The 19749-nt window shown below is 53.9% G+C and overlaps 1 protein-coding gene across 3 annotated transcripts in view; it reads left to right on the top strand.

Annotated features, from left to right (window-relative positions):
• PLXNA2 (plexin A2) overlaps positions 1 to 19749 on the top strand; it is a 128594-nt gene that overhangs the window by 9093 nt on the left and 99752 nt on the right. For all 3 annotated transcript variants that reach the window (XM_074528300.1, XM_074528298.1, XM_074528299.1), the window contains exons 2-3: positions 7606 to 8860; positions 9268 to 9450. In XM_074528300.1, the coding sequence (XP_074384401.1) occupies positions 7673 to 8860; positions 9268 to 9450 (1371 nt within the window). In that variant the 5' untranslated portion in view covers positions 7606 to 7672. The remainder of the gene's footprint in view (positions 1 to 7605; positions 8861 to 9267; positions 9451 to 19749) is intronic.

Below are 19749 nucleotides of genomic sequence, written 5' to 3'. Positions count from 1 at the left end.
TGCACCAAGGAGCTCTGTGTCAATCCTGCCATTGAAATGAGATTGAATTGACTTTTATACAGGAATTGCCTCCCTGGGGTGAGCCCCGCTGGCACAGGGCTTTGGGCAGCTCACCTGCCCCAGCAGAACCTGCCTCCACACCCTCTGAGCTGCAAAGATCTATTGGAAACAAAACAATTTTGTCAAATTTCCTTCTCCTCCCAAGATTTATAAAAAACCCATTATTTTTATCCCAAACTGCAGAATTTTAACATGAGAAGAAACAGAATATTGGCTCATTTGTTCATCCCTGCGAATTTCTGCTTCATTCTCTGCGAATTCCCATTATAAACATGACACTTGGGCAGATTATCTGCTTTAGCCATCGTGTTACTGAGGGGGATATCACATTAATTTCCTTGTCATTGCGTTTGTTCTCATCTGTGTGGGATCATTTGCTTCAAAGTCTTGTGATCCTTAATGTAACTCACTTGGTCTTTGCTTCGAAAAAGACAAAGGGAGCAGCACTCAGTGTTCCTGGATTTTCCAAAATCACTGGTTTCCCTCAGATCTGGGAGGTTCTTTTTGGCCAAGCAAAGCTGGGTGGTTTTGGTGAAAATTCCACAGGTTTTGGGCCAGAGACAGCTCCATTTGTTGAGTTTTGGCTTTTCCCGGTCCTCGAGCTCTGCAGGGATGTTTTGGGGATCTGGAGGAGCAGTCTGTGATTGTGAAGGGAGTTTTATAAAACTGAACCAGCTGAGAGTGGTGCCCTGGCCCTCACAAGATGTTTTGTTGTGTTTTTGGAGGAAACTCCTTTAGTGATGTGTCCCTGGGTTTGCCAAAGGAACTCTGCCACAAATTCAGCCGTGGCTTCTCTCCCTGTGGGATCCTCTGAGCATTTTATGGAGATTTTTGTGCTCAGTTCTTGACCCGCCTCAGGGCTGTGTCCCCTCAGGGATGACGGGGTGGCTCTGGTCCCCCTGCTGCTCCATCCAAGCAGAGCCCTGGGGATCTGGGGACACCTGGGACGGGGCTGGGACACCTCTGTGGGGCAGAGCTGAATGCAGGGGTGCTGAGGGCTCCCGGGGCAGCCAGCCTGGCTGCATCCCTGTGAATTATGGCCTCGCACATCCTGAAGGATTTATTGTTTTCCGGCAGGGCTGGAGCCTGTCCCACAGGCAGGAGTGGGAGGAAGTGACTCAGTTGCTCTGCAGACAAGTGCAGCTTTGAGCTGCAGGGAGGCAGGAGCAGCCCAGGGTGTCCTGAGGGAATTCCTGGGAATTGCTGCTGCTCCTGGGGCTCTGGAATGGGCAGGGAAAAGGCCGGGCTGGGCAGTGGCCTCAGCAGCTGTGGGGTGGGGATGTGACAGCAGAGCAGGGGACAAGGGAAGGTGCCACAGAGCAGGGAGAGGCTGTGGGTGCTTTCCTAACTGCCTCAGTAATTCTTATAATGATAATAATAACCAGGGCAGTTGTGCAGGGCTGGGAGCAGCTGCAACAGCCCATGGCCAATCGGTTGCCACGCCAGGGGCACAGTGTGGGACACAGCCCCAGCAGCTTCCAGGGGCTTTTATGGGATGTTTTCCACCCCCACAGGCAGAAACACGGTGACCCTTCCTGGGTGGGTGCTGCAGCTCCCAAATCTCCCCTCCTGTCACCCCCATTGTCCCCACAGTGCCGCTGTTTGTGGGATTTGTGGAGTTCCTGGTTTTGCTCAGGATATCTCATCCATCAAAGTGTCCAGCCCCTCTTTAGCCTCAGACCTTGTGGCTGATGTCAGATGTGCACGTCAGCAGCTGCTTTCTCCATCTCAGTCTCAGCCTGGTTGGAGACAGAGAAGTTTTTAAGTGACAGAGATCCTTAGCAAAGAAACGAGAGTTAGTGTTAAAAATAAAGAAAACAAGACAGCTCGTTTCATCTAAACAGAAGGGTTATTAAACAGGCTTGAATTAATCAGAGACCTGCCAGAGCTCTGAAATTGAAAAGCAGGGCAGAGGAGCAGGGAGCACACGAGTGTGAAGGAGCCACTTTCTCAAGCAGACATTGATGTCCCAACGCTCTGGGAGAGGAGATGATGTTCAGCTGATGGTGGCACGGAGGGGAGGTGGCTCCAGGCTTTGGGGTCCTTGCTTGGACCTCAGGCCATGAGGCTGGGGGCACCCTGGGAGCCCCCCGACCCCAGATCAGCTTGGTGCTGATACAGGGAGATAAACCCGGCTCGTTGCTGATACAGGGAGATAAACACAGGTTGGTGCTGATCCTGAGAGATAAACCCTGCTAGGTGCTGATCCTGGGAGATAAACCTGGCTGGGTGTTTATCCCAGGAGATAAGTCCAGCTTGGTGCTGATACAGGGAGATAAACCCCTGTTGGTGCTGATCTCAAGAGATAAACCCAGTTCAGTGCTGATCCCAGGAGATAAACCCATTCTGGAGGGTCAGGGAGCTGCACCAACCATGCCCAGAGGTCCCCACACCCCAGCCCCACAGGCTGAGAGTGACCCAGGGCTGTTTTGGGGACACTCAGCCCCCCAGCAGCAGCTGTGCCCAATGCCCCACGTCCTGCCCTGCTGTGTGAATGCAGCCAGGATCACACCCAGTGCTCTCTGGCACAGCCCAGGAGCTCTGCTGCACCAGCTCTGTTTAATGGACTGCCTGGGGACCCATTTAATTTGGAGCTGGGGCTCTCCACTTGCCTGTGGTGTGCTTGGAGCGAGGCCAGCAGGAGCTGCTGCTTGTTTTGCTCCTGCAGCTCGCTGTGATCCTCCCTCTGCTGCTCTGTGACTTTCCCTGGTAATAAACTGCAGCTGGATGTCACCTGGGGACACGGGGCTGGGCTGGGGCTCGGGAGATAAAACTCCTGCCTTGCCACTGGGACCTTTTGCTTAGCCTTGGGCAAATCATTGCCTCGTTTAATCTGCTTGCACCCGAGGTCAGCAGCCATTAAATTCCATTTTGTTGGGAATGAAGCCCATGAATAATCAAAGGATGCTCAGGTGGAGAGGTGGGTAAAGCTCAGTCCATCAGGACTCAGGTAGGAAACCAGGAAAAGCACTTTGTGAGGCACGTAAAACTGACCCAGATTGCCTGGAGGGGTTGTGGGTTCTGTTTCTGGGGGTCCTTGAGGACTCTTTAGAGAACAGCACTGCACTGATGGCTCTACCAGCTGGGCCTGCAGCAGGAGGCTGTTACACATCACAGCTCTCCGTCCAACTTTGCTCTTTCAACATCATCCAGCACCAGTGACCTGTTTACACAGGTCTGGCCGAACCCCAGCCTCCCCAAACGTGACTAAAGCAGCCATGAAAGCTCATAAGTGTTAAATTCCCCCTTGGTGTCAGACTTCAAGGCAGCCAGGGTGGGCAGGCTCCGTCCTGCTCCGTGTCAGGCTGTCACCAGCCTGGAGCCTGGGGAGTGCAGCCCTCCTTGGGCAGTTCTCCACTGGATTGTCCAGAGGAACAGCAGCTCCTCTTCCACTGGATCTGCAGAGGAACACTCCATCCTTTTCTAGAGGTTCCCTGCTCTCTGGTCTCCATCTGTTCCAGCTGTCCTCCCCCGATGCTCTGACAGCTCTGGATGCCCCTGGGATGGGGACTGAGGAGCACAGCCTGTCCAGGCCTGTCCAGCAAACCTGGGGCAGCGCCAGGGGTGGCACTGGGTGTGCTGTGTCCTTGTCCTGCAATCTGCAGCTCCAAACCTGGGGCTCAGGGCAGGGCCCCCCTGGGTTTTCTGCTCCTCTGGACCCGTTGGGATGTGTGTGTGCACAGGAGGGAGGTGCAGGGGAGAGCTTTGCACAGTGTGTGCTGTGTAAACAAATGGCTGGGCTCCGGACAAATTTTGTGCATAATTGCTGTGATGTTGTTTGTTATCAGGGAAATGCCTTTTCGTGGCTGGGCTCTGTTCTTCCCCTCCTCTTCCTTGTCCCAGGCCTGGAGGAAGCAATAATCACAATGCTGTGCTTTGCCCTCTTAACTCTTTCTCAGAGGGCTGTGGATGGCATCCCTGGGAATGAGCAGCCCTGGAAGGGGGGCACAGCTCCTGGCACAGGTTCGGCCCTGGCTGCCAGCACAGAGCAGGGACAGGGCCAGCCAGGAGGCTGCATTTCGGCCCGAAAAATAATAATATTATAGTCTGAATATGAGTATAAATAATAATATTATAGTCTGGATATGAGTGTGAATAATAATATTATAGTCTGGATATGAGTGTGAATAATAATATTATAGTCTCCATTAGGATGGCAGTGGGGGGAAAAATCAGACCTGTGATTATTCCTTCAATCTAATAATTATTTAAATACCTGGACCCTTTGGGTCCAAAACCCAAAGGGTTCAGGTTGTGTTTTAGGAAAAGTTTGTTATTTGTCATCCCTGTGGGGAAACCTCTGCAGAAACCACACCAGGCTCCTCACTGGTGATTTACAGCTTGTTCTCATGGTTGATGGAGTCAAAATATTAACTGAAAAAGGCCAAGAGGAGGTGGTAGGAGCCATCCTCGTGGCTCTGTGTTACAGAATTCCAGTTATTCACGCCAAGGTGCCATTGGGGTCAGGCTCCTGGGTGCTGTGGTGGCTGTGGTGGCCTGGCCAAAGAGGCAGCCCTGAGCATCCAGACCTCTGATCCACGCTGGAAACATCCCAGGGCTTGGAGAAGCTTCCATCAGACACTTTGGCTCAGACTTTTTGCCTAATTAAACCCAAACCTCATTAATTATGGCAAGGTCTTCCTCCACAGCTGACAAACGCGTGCAGAGTGTCACTCCTTGGAGGGGATCAATCACTGCAGCAGCTCCAGTGCCTGGAAAGGTTTCACAGGAAAATTCCCAATGAGCTGCAGGAGGGAAGAGGGCCCTGCACCTGTGATCCCTCTTGCTGCAGGGAATGGCCAAATTGGAGCTTTTCCCTCATTTCCAGACCTGACATGGAGCCAGCAGGAGGGGAAGGGCTCAGGCTGGTGTGAGAGGGCTGTGCCAGAGGGTTTGTCCTGCCTGAGCGTTTGTCATGTGCAGCTTGGCCTCCTGGTGACCCTTTGGGCACAGCTGGGGCTGTCACAGCCTGGTCACCTTTTGGACAGTGCCTCTGTCCCCATTCCCAGCCATGAATCTTATGGGGCTGTAAACAGCAAAAAGAGCAGAACCACCCCCATCTCCCAGAGCAATCCCAGCCCCCTCTGCCCCTCCTGGCTGGCTCTGCCATTCCTCAGGAGGGTCTGTTCAGGATCACAGCCCCCACAAAGCCAGCATAGGATTTATGGCCCAATCTGCTCCTCCCTGTGAGTGCCTGGGGACCCTGGTGGCCTCTGGGCAGGGGGAGGCATGGGGACAGAGAAAGGACAGGCAGGGAAAATCTTGTGGGGATGAGGATGGGGGTCAGTGAGGCACTGGGGGTGTTTGCTGTGTCCTGGAGGGGCTGGGGCACATCCAGAGGGGTGAAATATCCCAAAACCAGGAGCTGAGGGGTGATGGGTAAGGGCCCCGCCGTGCTGAGCGTAAATCACTGCTCACCAGAGCAACCCCACCCCCCAAGAAAAGCCCCCTCAGCACCAGGCAAACACAGCTGCCACACCGGTGACATCAGAATTGTGCCTTTGAGCCGTCATTGGCCACAGGAGATTCTCTTGTTGTTTTGGCTTTAATTTTCTTTTTTTTTTTTTTTTTTTTTTTTCTGGGGGTCTGCACAAAATGCCACTAATGACAAACTGTGGTGCCCGTGAGTGAGTGACAGCTGAAATGAGAGAAATGACTAATGGTGCCTCCTGAAGCCCTGTCACATGGAGATTAAATGAGCCCTTTTTTCTTCCCCCCTCAATGAGAATCATGGGCATTTGAATAATAATATTATAGTCTCCATTAGGATGACAGTGGGGGAAAAAATCGGCTCAGACCTGTGATTATTCCTTCAATCTAATAATTATTTAAATACCAGATAACTCCTTTCAGCCTAATTGAGGCCTTTCAGCTGCTTGGGTTTATATTGTGTCCCTGAATTTACTCTCTCTTTCACCTTGCGTTACTAATAGCTGCAGATTGCTTCTGAGGCTGTATTTTAAAACTCTCTTCAGAAAAAAAAAAAAAAAAAAAAAGAAAAGAAAGAAAGAGAGGGAAAATTAATGATCAAATGGTATTAAGGGTGAGAGTTAATATCATCCATTCTGCTGCTGTTTAACTCCCCAGGTGTTTGGCCTGCTCCACAGGGATAGTTTGGGTTGGAAGGGACCTTGAAGCTCATCCAGGGCCATTTAATCCACTGGGAATCCCAGAGTGGTTTGGGTTGGATGGGACCTTGAAGCCCATCCAGTGCCACCCTGTTGCATTCCACAGCAGCAGATCACCATTGTTTACAGTTTGTTCCTGAGGCTTCTCAGCTTCTCAGGAGAAAAAATCCTAAGGAAAGGATTTTTCATGAAGTGTGCCTGTGACACACTGAGAAGGTGGCAGGGCCCGTGTCCTCCCCAGGACAGACAAACTGCCGAGGTGGGAATGCCGGAACGCCGGGCCTGGCAGCGAGAGGGAAGCAGCTGGGGCAATGTGTCCCTGAGCAGAATGACAAAGCCATCAGGGCTGCCTCTCCTGCCGTGTCTCCTGTCAGAGGCACAGGCAGGGACAGAGCTCCTTTGTCACCTCTCAGGAACAGCCCTCTCCAGCTCCCGGCAGGAACAAGGCTAAAGAGAGAGCGGCTGTGGGTGACACTGCAGCTCAGAGCGCCCCTGCAGGGCTGGGAATTGGTGGAAATTCAAATAAAACCACACCAGGAGCTGCAGCAGGGGCTCAGAGATGCAGAGGGCAGGGTTCCCGTGGGGTGTGTGGGATGTGATGGGTGCAGAGTGGTGCCTCATCCTCAGCTGGGGTGACCCTGAGGTGAGGGAGGGTTATCTGAAGCGGTGCCTTTGCCTGCCCAGCCTGGAGCATGTCCGGAATGAGTAATTTGGGATAAAGGAGAACTTTGTGGCGGTTTTCTCACACTCAGACACCTCCATGGGCAGGTCAAGCCAGCTGCTCTAGACTGTGGTGTCTCTCCTGCTGGCAGGGCTTGGTGGCTGATCTAACCATGTGCTCCCACCTTGGTGGCAGCTGCTTTTTGGCAGGAAAGTACCTTGTGAAGGAGCTCCTGCCTAAAAAGCACCTGCTTGAGAGGCACTTGTGGCTCTGGGGAGGGTTTGAGGGGAGATGTCAGCGCCTTCAGTGTGCGCTCAATGAGCTTGCCTGCACGAGGCTTCTTCCTCAGGTTCCCAAATTAAATCAGGGAGGTTTCAAAGGTAAAGAACAGCTCTTATTTCCTCTGCTGCTTCCAGCAACACACCCTGCAGGAGACATCCTTTCAGCCAAGATTGCAGATGGGTGGCTGGGGCTGTGAGCTGCGGGCTTTGTCTTGGGCTGGAGCTGATTCTCCCCTCCCTGTCTGAGCAGAGCATGTTCTAAACACCCAAATTAAGATGCAGGGGCTGAAACAAGTGGCAAAGCATCAAGCCTGAACTGCTCTCCACTAAGTTATGGACTCACTTAATTCTCGCTGTGCTTAGAGACATCCTCCCTTTATCTCAAGGACTGTGTAATTAGAAAGCCTCCTTTGAATTTTATCTGCAGGGCACACAGGATCTAATCTTTGGCTCTGGGTGGTTCTTCTCTCCACAGAACCATGTGAGGGACGTTGCCGGGGCTCAGGACACGCGCGGGGGACACGGAGCTCTCCTTTCCCAGGATGGATCAGAGGAGGACCTGGCCTCGCCTACGGGACTCTGATGGCTGCCCAGTGGCTCTGCTCTGCCTCCTCCTGGCATCGCTGTCCCGGGAAGTGTCCAGCAATGCCTCCTTCAACACTTTCCACTCGGAGAACCGCGACTGGACGTTCAACCACCTGACGGTGCACCGGGGCACCGGCGCCGTCTACGTGGGGGCCATCAACAGGGTCTACAAGCTCTCGGGGAACCTGACCATCCTGGTGGCTCACAAAACCGGCCCCGAGGAGGACAACAAGTCCTGCTACCCTCCCCTCATCGTGCAGCCCTGCAGCGAGGTCCTGACGCTCACCAACAACGTCAACAAGCTGCTCATCATCGACTACTCCGAGAACCGGCTGCTGGCCTGCGGCAGCCTCTACCAGGGCGTCTGCAAGCTGCTGCGCCTCGACGACCTCTTCATCCTGGTGGAGCCCTCGCACAAGAAGGAGCACTACCTGTCCAGCGTCAACAAGACGGGCACCATGTACGGGGTGATCGTGCGCTCCGAGGGCGAGGATGGGAAGCTCTTCATTGGCACGGCCGTGGACGGCAAGCAGGATTATTTCCCCACCCTGTCCAGCCGCAAGCTGCCCCGGGACCCGGAGTCCTCGGCGATGTTGGATTACGAGCTCCACAGCGACTTTGTCTCGTCCCTCATCAAAATCCCCTCGGACACGCTGGCCCTGGTTTCTCACTTTGACATCTTTTACATCTACGGCTTCGCCAGCGGGAACTTTGTGTATTTCCTGACGGTGCAGCCGGAGACCCCCGAGGGCGTCTCCATCAACTCCGCCAGCGACCTCTTCTACACCTCGCGCATCGTCCGCCTGTGCAAGGACGACCCCAAGTTCCACTCGTACGTGTCGCTGCCCTTTGGCTGCGTCAGGGGTGACACCGAGTACCGCCTGCTGCAGGCCGCCTACCTGGCCAAGCCCGGGGAGGTGCTGGCCAGGGCCCTCAACATCACGGCGCAGGAGGACGTGCTCTTTGCCATCTTCTCCAAGGGGCAGAAGCAGTACCACCACCCGCCCGACGACTCGGCGCTCTGCGCCTTCCCCATCCGCACCGTCAACGCCCACATCAAGGAGCGCCTGCAGTCCTGCTACCAGGGCGAGGGCAACCTGGAGCTCAACTGGCTGCTGGGCAAGGATGTGCAGTGCACCAAAGCGGTAAGGGTGCGCTGGGTGGGGCCTGTGGGGGCCCTGGAGAGCCGGGTTCAATCCCTGCCCCAGTGGAACACCAGTTTGCAGAGTAGGATCAGCCTGTCTGTGCCTCAGTTTCCCTGAATTCAGAGCATCTTCCCCTTTAATCCATGCTCTCATCCTGCAGTGGGATGACAATGAGGGAAGGGGTGGTGTTAAGGCAGAATAAAGTGTGCAGCTTCCTGGGAGTCTCTGTCACTCTCAAACCAGGGCTCTGGAAGCTGCAGGAGCTCTGGGGAAGGTGGCTGGAGCTGGCAGGGTTGACACATTGGTGACCCCAACCCTGCTGCCAGCTCCCTCCACACCACCCCGAGCGTGTGGGGCCTCCCTGGGCTCTGTGTCACTCACAGCTGCCCCAAACCTTGTCTTTCCAGCCAGTCCCCATCGATGACAACTTCTGCGGGCTGGACATCAACCAGCCCCTGGGGGGCTCGGTGCCCGTGGACGGGGTGACGCTCTTCACCTCCAGCCGCGACCGCATGACCTCCGTGGCCTCCTACGTCTACAACGGCTACAGCGTGGTCTTCGTGGGCACCAAGACGGGCAGGCTGAAGAAGGTGAGCCCGGTCCGTGGCTGTGGAGGGCCAGGAGCTGCTCTGGGGTTGGTCTCTCTTCGATGCTGGCCAGGGTTGGTCTCTCTCGGGATGCTCTGGTGCACCTCTCTGCTGCCGCTGCACCCCACGGGTGTTTCCCAGTGGGAAACTGGGAGCGAAGCAGGAGTGGGAATGGCAGGGTGTGGGTCACAGCCTGGTGTTGGAGAGGCAGAGGTCAGCTCTCAGTGTTGTGGTGTGGTTTGTTGTGGAATGCCATTTTTGGGAAAGGTGAAGTTGAAGCTGCTGCAGGATGGTTCTGGAAAAGGAACCAAAGGAGGTCAGATGGAAATCTTGCAATGGTTTTGTTTCCCAGCAATCCTTCTGCAGCTGCTGTAGAAGAGTGTAAATTACAGAGCCCTTGCTGGTGCTGGCAGGATTTTGGTCATGGAGAGGCAGGAATGGGTTAATGTGGCTGCTTTTGGAACCAAGCCTCAGGGCAGAGTCATGCTGCTCCCTGTGCCTCTTCCCTCCTGCTGGAAGATTGATCAGCCCTGGAACATTCCTTGTCCTCTGCACCACAAACATCGAGGGGGGGCTGGTGGGGCTCAGGTGAGAGTCACAGAATGTTTCTGGGTTGGAAGGGACAAGGACACCTTCCACCAGCCCAGGCTGCTTCAAGCCCTGTCCAGCCTGACCTTGAATGACTTTTAGGCCTTTGAAGCCCAGCTGGGATTTCGCCACTTGTGAGTCACAAAACCACAGAGTACTCTGAGTTGGAAGGGAACTCTCAGAGGAGTTCTGCATTTAAAATAAGTCTGGGAGTGGCCTTGGGGTGTAAGCAGAGGTGTGAGAGAGCCCTTGCTGGCCTTTGGAGCTGGAGCTGCAGCTGGGAGCCTGCTCAGCAGTGGGTCTGATCCAGCTCCAGCAAAAACAGCCCCGGAGCTGCTGCTCTGGCAAGCTGAGACCCTTCCAATTAACCTCAGCTCTGAATGACAGCATTAGGTGAACCTGTTAAATGCAGCCCCTGCTCCTCCACGCCGGGGAAAGAGTTAACAAATGTAATCAACAGCAGGCTGTTAATTTTTTGAGTCCTTAAGCAGCAGGGAATTTCTTCCTCATCTATCCAGGAAGATACAAGGACAGGCAGATACTACACTTGAATGTCTGCATCATTTTAATTACATCAGCTCATTAATATTCATTCTGCACTTTACAAGTGCTGAGTAGTAGTAAATTAGGTGCCTCCCTGGTGCCTCTCGAGTGTCAGTGGGGCAATTTGGAACGCGGGGGAGAGGGAGCTTGTAAAGCAGAGCCCTGCACTCGCCTGCCGTGGCACAGGGGAGAGCCGGGGATTTGTACCTAAATGGAAGAAAAGGAACCCACAGCACATCCCAAATGCCTGTGCCAAGCCTGGAATGGGGATGCAGCAGGAGATGCAGCAGGGATGCAGGAGGGGATGCAGGAGGGGATGCAGCAGGGATGCAGCAGGGGATGCAGCAGGGATGCAGCAGGGGATGCAGGGGATGCAGGAGGGGATGCATGGGATGCAGGGGATGCAGCCCTGTGCTCGCTGTGGGCAGAATTTGGGGACATGGAAGGCTCCTCTTCCAGAGGCAGCAGCAGCCAAGGGCCTGTGCCTGCACACGAGGCATTTACGGGCTTGTTCCATGAATTATGGAGGATTACAGAGGCAGCAGCCTCTGCAGCAGGGTTTAATTCCTGTGCTAGTTGCACTGAACGCTTTCTGATGCAAAGTTAATCTATTCCTGCTCCGCTGTCCAGAGGGAGGCTGTGGAATCCTTCACCTGCAATCCTTCATCTGTTGGATGAAAATTGGCCCATCTCTGAAGCGAATTCATCCCAGACATTCACCACAGTCAGGTTTTCATGGCATCTGCCCTTATTTAACAGCAGAGCTGCCTGCAGCTGGTGGGATCCATCCCCCTGTAATTAACTGGAACAATCCCTGTGTGGAGCTGAGCATGCTGTTCTCTCTCTCCCAGCTCTGTCTGCACCTTTAGCAGGTTTTCCCTCCTTTGACACATGGGATTACCTTTCCACACCCGAGGGAGCCCAGGTGAGGTGGAGGAAGCAGGTGAGGGGCTCTGGCTGCAGAGGAGGGAAGTTCACAGGTTGTCTCTGCGTTTTGTGCCTGTTCCAAGATAACCAGACCTGTCTGGAAGTCAGGGAGTGCTCAGGATGCTCAGGACTCTCCTCCTCTCCCCTTCCCATCTGTGAGGTGATGGTGGAACCGTCCAGCACCTCTGTGAGTGCCAGGGATTGGTGCAGAGCCTTCTCCACCTGAGCTCCTCCGTCCTCCTCCGTCTCAGATCTACCCACACCGTTAATGTCTGAAAGCTTTGTCACACCTATTCCCTCGCCCACAGCTGTTGATTTCCTCTGGAAACAAGCTGCTGCCTCCGTCTGGGCTGCCAGGGAAGGCACTTTTGGGTGGCTGGAGGAAAGTCAGGGAGACAACTCCGAAATCTTTCACATTTGCTGTGCTCCCCCAGTGAGGATCCCTCACTGGGAACACTGGGATATCCATGCTGTCCTCCTGCCTTTCACCTCACTGCTCCTGCCACATTCCCAGCTCCTGTTCCCCAGGAATTGTCTCATAGAGGGTGAATCAGCAAATGCTGCTGATGCTGTGGCTCAAGCACAGGTATGTGGGATGGAATTCTCCCTCCTGCTCGCCTTCCAAAGCACCTCAGCCTCCTGGCTGTGGGAGGAAGGAAAAAAGGGGCCCATGCTGGAGACACAACCATTCAGAACTGGGGATTCCTCCAATAAAACCATTTCCATCAAGCCAAATGAGAAGGGACATTAATGCAACAGTTAACAGGAACTAAGTGCTGGGGGGAGATGTGTCAGCTTGCTTGTTCTGTTTATGGGCTCCATACAATTCTATCAATATTGATGCGTGATGCCTTTGATTTTGACACTAATCATTGCCACGAATTAAATTTGCAGCCATATAATTAGAACTGCTATTAATAGGGCCTCAAGCTAAGCACTGCTGTGCTAGTTGGCTTTTTCCTGATGGAAAACGGCATCCACGGAGCTCAGCTCATGTGGTGTGCCCAGGAGGGGCTGGGCCTGATGTGGGAATTGCACAGGCTGTGCTGAGAGGGGCTCCTGTGGAAGGCAGGTTTGTGGGGAGGGTCTGGCTCAGAGGTTTCCCAGGAATTGCAGAGCTGCCCTCAAACTCCCCAGTGGTTTGGTGCTCTTGGGATGCCTCGGCGGGAGAGAGGAGGATTGCAGGGAGCACAGAGCAGCTTTCAGGGCTGTTGTTGCTGTGTCCCCATCTCCCCCTCCCCGTGGCAATCCCCCACGTGTCCCCCCGGCCCAGCAGAGCTGTGTCAGCCCCGTGTCCCTGCGCACGCCTGGTTCCATCTCATCAGCCTGAGCTCAGCCCGCGATGGCAGCGACGCTCACCGCTAAAAATCAATCTTGTATTTCATCCCGAGAGGTCTGCTTCTTATTAGGTCTAATAAATCAGTGAAGTGCCCTTCATTCAGCTTGTCAATGCAGGACATTGTTTGTGATCAAGAATAAATAAATGTCTCTGCTCTGTCTGCCAGTCGCCATCTAGGTATTATTGTTCCATCACTCTGTTTATGCTGGCTGCAGGAAAAATGCAGTTCCTGCAGCCTTGCCTGCCTTCCCACGGGCTGGGAGGGCTCCTGGGTGGCAGAGGAGAGGGAAAAGCTGAACAGTGACGTTGTGCCTGGGTTTCACCCAGCGCTGAGTTGCTCAGTGGTGATAAGGTTTTAATTTGTGTGCTCAGAGGTGTGGGGGTGTTGCAGTGCTGCAGGCAAGGGGCCAGGTGTGGTTATTTCAGTGCCCTGAGGTGAAGGATGAAGTGTGTGAATGAAATCAATGAAATCACCCCCAATTCTCCTGGAAAAGGAGAATTCTCCTATTGTCCTGGCCACTTGTGACACTGTCCCAGGGCAGCTGCACTGGACATGGCTTGAATCCATCCCAGGGTCACTGCTCAGTGTGCCTGCAGGATGCCACAGAGAGATGCACAGTGCTGGCACTCTGTTCATGCTGGGAACACCCTCCTGTCACCTGCAGAACCCCTGAACTCTGTCCTTGCTCCTGCATTTCCCAAGGGACAGCCGTGAGCCATCGGGCAGCGCCGCCGGAGGAACGCAGAACTTTTAAGTGCCTCCTTACGTCTTGGGACGTGAGAGTTTTATTCAGCTTGGCTGATTTAATTTGTTCCATTAGTGGGAATAAAGGAGGTCTTTCACAATGAAATATATATGTCCAGACCTGTCCTTAGATGACTTCATTTTATGGGTGCTTATCTCACCCCGGTGATTTATCCTTCGTTATCGCCCCCGCCACACTCCAGGAACAACTCGGTTGCATCAGCCTGTGGAGAAGCCAAGAGGACACCAGGCTGTTATTGAGCAGATGAAAACCATCCATTTGCAGGCGCCTTCCCGAGGATTTGTCTGGTTTTAGCTGCAGGCTGGGGGGTCAGGGGCTCTGCTGGCTCCCTGGCCAATCCATCACCCTGGGAGCGCAGATCCCATATCCCAGCAGAGGTGGGAGAGGGCAGATGGTTCTTGTCTGGCTGAAGAAGTTGTTTAATTGAAAGGTCTGAGAAGAAAAGTCTGATTTTTGCCCAGTGGTGTGAAATAAGGGGGTGTTTGTCCAGTACTGGACTTGCTGCTGTGGTTGGAGGAGCTGGGATTTATTTTCTCCCTAAACGAGGAGAGAAATTCCCCTTTGCTTCATCTGTGCAGAAAAGTGTCCCCAAAATGCCCCACAGTCCCTCACATTTATTATTTTTCATAGCCAGAAGCTGTAATCTTATTAATTGGAATTTGTGCAGGGGATGGGGAAAGTGCCGGAAGCCAGAGGAGAGCTCTGGGCTGTGTTTGGGGCTGCAGATGGGGCAGAGCTGCCAAGTCCCTCCAGACTGTGGCTCTGAGCACTCAGCAATGTCCCTGCCACCCCTTAATGGCACGAGATTGGCCTCTCTTGTCCCAGCCTCCCTTCCCTGGGCCTGGGATGTGGCGCCTGCCAGAGCAAGTCATGTCAGAAAAAATCCAGGAGCTGGCAGAGAACTTTATAGCTGCTGGAGAGGGAAGGGCAGGTGTTCAGGAAATGCTGGGGATGTGAAATGGAGCCAGGTGAGCTCCAGGGCTGCTTTAATCTCATCTCTTGGCTCGGGAGATGGGGATGACTCTGGGGTTTTATGCAGGTTCAGGCACCTTGAAAAATCAACTTGAAATTTTGAAGGGCAGCGTTTGGTTCAGCCCTAAATCCAGTGGGGTTAGTGGGGCTGGGAGTGCTGAGCAGCCTTATCCATGGAATCCATCCTGCCTGGAATCCATCCTGCCCCTGGAACCATGGAAGGGCTTGGAAGGGACCTTCAAGGGCTCTGCAATGAGCAGGGACACCTTCAGCCAGAGCAGGCTGCTCAGCACCCCATCCAAATGGGGTTTTCATTTTGAATTTCACAGATAATTCATCCCCACACCTTCTCCCAGAGGCATTATCTCCCTTATGAGCATCAAGTGAGGCAGAAGTTATTCCTCCTCCGTTTCACCACGTTTTCATCAGGTTCAGTAATGAGTTTCTACCTGAAATGATCTTGGTGAAAAATATCACGAAGTTCCCAACTCTTTGGTGGATTCCTGTTGGTTTTGCTGTCCCTGCTCTCCTTGGAGTGAGGAGCTGGAGGAGTTGCTGCTCTGGATTTGGGGGTAGGGCAGCGTTAGACTCTGCCTTTCCACTCACGAGTCAAGAAGTTCATGCTTTCTTTACTATAAACATATTTTCCTGCAGGCTTTTAAAACCCTCAGAGGTCAAAACAACACAGGTTTTGGTCCATTTGTAAGATCTTAAATCCCTGGGTGGCAAGAAATACTGTGAGAAGCCCGGGCTACGTTGCTTCTCTTAAATGCCTCCTCGAGGCAGTAAAAACAAATGTGGAAACCACAAATGTGTCTGGAGAGAGGGGGGAAATGTGCAGGGAGAGTCCTGGGAGCTGTGAAAAGGTTGGGATTTAGGGATAGTGAGGGGGTGAGGTGGGATTTAGGGACAATCAGGGGCTGCGGTTTGAGGTGGGGATGGCTGGAGGCTTTCCCTGCGTGTCTGATGATGCTGCCTTCACCATTCCCTCCATCCTGATGGATTTTACAGCTCCTTGTGGCTGTAAACACCCTCTGGGTGCCCCTTGCTGCAGGGCAGTGAAATCCCGCTTGGTTTGGGGTGGATCCATCACGGAGCATCCCCCGGGATTGCAGGTCTGGAGTAAATTTGGAGTAAATTTGGGCTAAATCGTTCTGCAGGGCTCTGGAGGCAAAGGGCAGCAGGCTGTGTCCCTCTCTGCTTTTCTTCTTTGTGCAGAGCCTTTCACGGCAGCAGCTCGGTGTCGTGGCTGGGAAATAAATAATTGGAATATGTGGAAGGTGCAGGTACAGCGGGAGGGAGAGTGGGGAGTCTCAGGGACACACAGGATGCTCTCTGCCCCTCTGTTCCCAGCAGAGCTGCACCTTCTGATTCACAGGGAGTTCAGCTCAGGGCTGGTAATCCAAAGTGCAAGGAAAGCAAGATAAACACTGACCTTCATGTTAGCAATCAGCTGATGAATATGTTTAAATATTGTATATTTTGGAGCACAGCACATCCCAGGGCATGGGGCACGTTTTTGATTATTTGCTCTTGATTTTAAGGGCACGTTTTTTATTATTTGCCCTTGATTTCAGGGGGGTTTGGCCATGCCAGGGGCTGGGATTGGGCTGATTGCAGCAGCCCCAGAGTGGGCATTGCCAGGGAAATGCAGCAGAATGGGACAGACAGCACCAAACACTGCTCTGGGGAGAAGAAGGCAGCTCAGTGTTTGCTTGGGAAAACAAACAAGTTTCATGTTTTCAAGTGAGCCTGGCTGGTTCAGAGCTGTGATCAGAGGCAGCACAGCCCAGGTCCAGCAGGAGCTCTGCTGTTCCTCCAGGAGCATTAAAGAGCAGCCCCTGCCTGCTGGAAATTGTTGATAAAGCTCTCTTTTTTAGAGTCATTTCTGCTTCTCCAGCACAAATGTACTATTTCTTGTTTGGATGTGTTGCTTTCTTCATTCACTTTTATTATTGGGGACATTTACATGAAAACAGCTTTTTTTTTAATATTTTTTTTTTGCTCTCGCAGCACATTTCCCAATTGCAGCTGCAATTGCTGCATGGAAGGAGAAACCCACCTTCCATGGGAATGGGAATGGGAAAATGGGGATGGGAATGGGAATGGGGATGGGAATGGGGATGGGAAATGGAAATGGGAATGGGGAATGGGGAATTGAGATGGGGATGGGGATGGGAATGGGGATGGTAATGGGGAATTGGGATGGGGAATGGGAATGGGGCACTGAGCAAGGCTGGCCCTCACCCCACAAAGGCTCTGTGTTAATGGGGACACAGTAAATGTCCTCAGTTCCCAGATTATTCCTTCATTAGGAAATTAAATCCACTCTGCTGCACGGGATGCTGCTGTCAGTGAGGCTGCTGCTGTTTCTCTCTGCACAATAAAGGAGGGGGCTGCAGGGCTGGCAGGGCTGCAGGGACGGGCACATCCCCTCTGGGATGGCCCCAAAGCCCCTGGCCTGGGGAGCAGCGGGGTGGGCTCACAGTGCCAGGGCCAGCAGCCGCTCTTTGGCCACCCCACATCCCCATCCCAGCAGGGAGGGGTCCCAGGGCCCCTCTGCCACCCCCAGCCAGGCTGGGCCATGCCAGGGTGTGCAGCATTTTCAGGAGCTGCAGAAAAAGCTGAAACTGTGCAGTCATGGAAGCAGACAGATCAGGGAAGAGCTGAGCAACTAAAATTAGCAGGAGTGCCCCAGGCAGAGGCCACCTGGGGCTCTGTTTCGTTTCGCTCTCAACTTTCATCTCTTTTATTTATAATTTGTGGCTGATTGATTTTTACCTTTTTTTTAAAGCTGTTTTTTTTCCCTTCCCTCCTTTGAAAGCGAGGAGCTTTGCTGGCTCATGATGAGCAATCCCTGCACTCCCAAGGGTGGCACGGCCCCCTCTGCCCCAGTTCTGCCTCCCCTGAGCACTGGGAGCACTGGGAGCAGTGCTGGGCCAGCCCCAGACCCACCCTGGACCAGGTTTCCTCCTCTCCAGCCTTTCCTTGGCTGCTCTTTGTGCTCAGCCCCAGCCTGTAGCAGGTTTTGGACCTGGAGGTCTCCCATGGTGATTTCAGACTGGTTTTTAGAGACTGTGGGTGCCCCTGGATCTCTGGCAATGCCCAAGGCCAGGCTGGACAGGGCTGGGCTGGGAGGGGGGATCATGGAGGGGGTCCCTGGGCATGGAATGAGAGGAGATTTGGGGTCCCTTCCACCTCTGGCCGTTCTCTGGCTCCCCTTCCCCATCCTCCCTTCCTCATCCTCCCTCTCCCCACCCAACTCTGACACTTTGCAGAGGGATTAAAGCCCCAAGAGCAGGATCCCGGTGATTTGGCCTGGAACTCATCCCTTTGGAGAACCTTTTCCCTCCATTGTCCAGCAGATAAATCTGCTTTCAGCTGATCCCTGTGTGTGCTGGGAATGGGAATGGGAGGAGCAGGAGCAGCCCCTGTGCTGATCCCCCTGCCCAGGTGGGACCACCAGCACGGGCTGGGGGCCAGAGCTCTCTGTTATTCTGCCTCTTTGTTATTCTTCAACACAAATTAAATTGGAGATATTCACCTCAACAGGGAGAGGAGTTTTTGTTATTTTTTCCCTGATTTTCCACTCTTTCCCTCCCTCCCCAACTCTTCCAGAAGATTGTTGGCAGCAGCCTGTGCAGGCCAGGAGGGCGCCTGGCAGGGGCTCACAGAGGGGATTGCATTGCAGCACACAAATCCCTGCACTCTGGGAGCTGCTTCTCTCCTGCCAGGTGGCACTGAGTGCTGCCCGTCCCTGTCCCCTGCAGTGACCCTGGTGGCTCCGGGCTGGCCATGCCCAGGCTCCTGGCACTGCCCTCGGCTGCCCTTGGGGTGCTCAGGATGCAAAGAAAGGGATTTCTTTAAAAGCTGTGCCAGCACTGCCTGGCTTTGCCTTGGCACATCCCTGTGCCCTCCAGCCTGGCTGTCCCCAGCTCTGCTCCATGCCGGGGTGGCACTGGCAGTGTGGCACTGCCAGGGTGGCACTGATGGCACTGGCAGCCCTGGTGGCACTGGCAGCCCTGGTGGCACAGCCAGGGTGGCACTGATGGCACTGGCAGCCCTGGTGGCACTGGCTGGCCCTGGTGGCAGCTGGGGCAGGGGGATCAGAGCCCAGCCCAGCTGTGCTGGCCCAGCTGAGCTGGGTTTAGTGCTCTGACCCCCCCCCCAGCCATTGCTGCAGATTTTCCCAGGGCTCAGGTTGATAATGAAGGGATTAATTTAATTCCCCCGGCCCTCCTGCAGCTGCTGCTCATCTGGGGCTGCTGTCACTGCTGAGCTTCAGGGCTGGAGCCCAGGAGATGCTGGGGCTGTGCCAGGGATGGGGCTGAGGGGCAGCCCTGGCACTGCCCTGCCTGGACAGGAGTAAACCCCAGCAAAGGCTGGCACCCCAAAGAGAGCTGGAAATGGTTTGGCTTCAAAGTGCAAAATCACCTTCCAGCAGTGCCAGTGCAGGGCTCCAGCCCAGCCCTGGGCTTGGGGGGCTCTGAGTGATGCCCAAGAGTGGCACAGCTCCTCTGTGTGTCCGTGTGTCTGTCCCTGCCCCAGGGAGGGAGGCAGAGCCATCCCTGGTGCTGGGGACAGGGGACAGGGGACAGTGAGGGGATGTGACTGGAGCTGGTCACACACTGGCATTGCTGCCTGCAGCTCCCCTGCCTCCCAGCAGCTCCTGCCTGTGGGTGGCTGCAGCTTTTCTCCCTCTCTTCTATCCCAAACCTGTTTCACATTAAAAACAAACGCTGCTGCAGATCAGTTTGTCAGTCACTCCAGACATAATCTCCCAAAATAATCTTTTACCAGCCCTCTCCTCCCCCAGGATGGGCAATAATTGTTTCAAGACATGTCAGCCTTTGTTTGAAAGTGAGCTTTGTGTTGGGAAAGGAAAGGAAAGGAAAGGAAAGGAAAGGAAAGGAAAGGAAAGGAAAGGAAAGGAAAGGAAAGGAAAGGAAAGGAAAGGAAAGGAAAGGAAAGGAAAGGAAAGGAAAGGAAAGGAAAGGAAAGGAAAGGAAAGGAAAGGAAAGGAAAGGAAAGGAAAGGAAAGGAAAGGAAAGGTGAGCAAGGACTGCAGGGAGAGGTGGCTGGGGAGGGAGGAGAGGGTGATGTGGCAGCCCTGAGGTGCTGGGGACAATTTTCTGCTGGGCTGGTGACCCTGGGTGTGCTCAGGGG

This window comes from Zonotrichia albicollis, chromosome 28 (assembly GCF_047830755.1).
Source record: "Zonotrichia albicollis isolate bZonAlb1 chromosome 28, bZonAlb1.hap1, whole genome shotgun sequence".
In the NCBI taxonomy this organism is placed as follows: Eukaryota; Metazoa; Chordata; class Aves; order Passeriformes; family Passerellidae; genus Zonotrichia; species Zonotrichia albicollis.
This window is presented reverse-complemented; position numbering and strand designations above follow the sequence as displayed.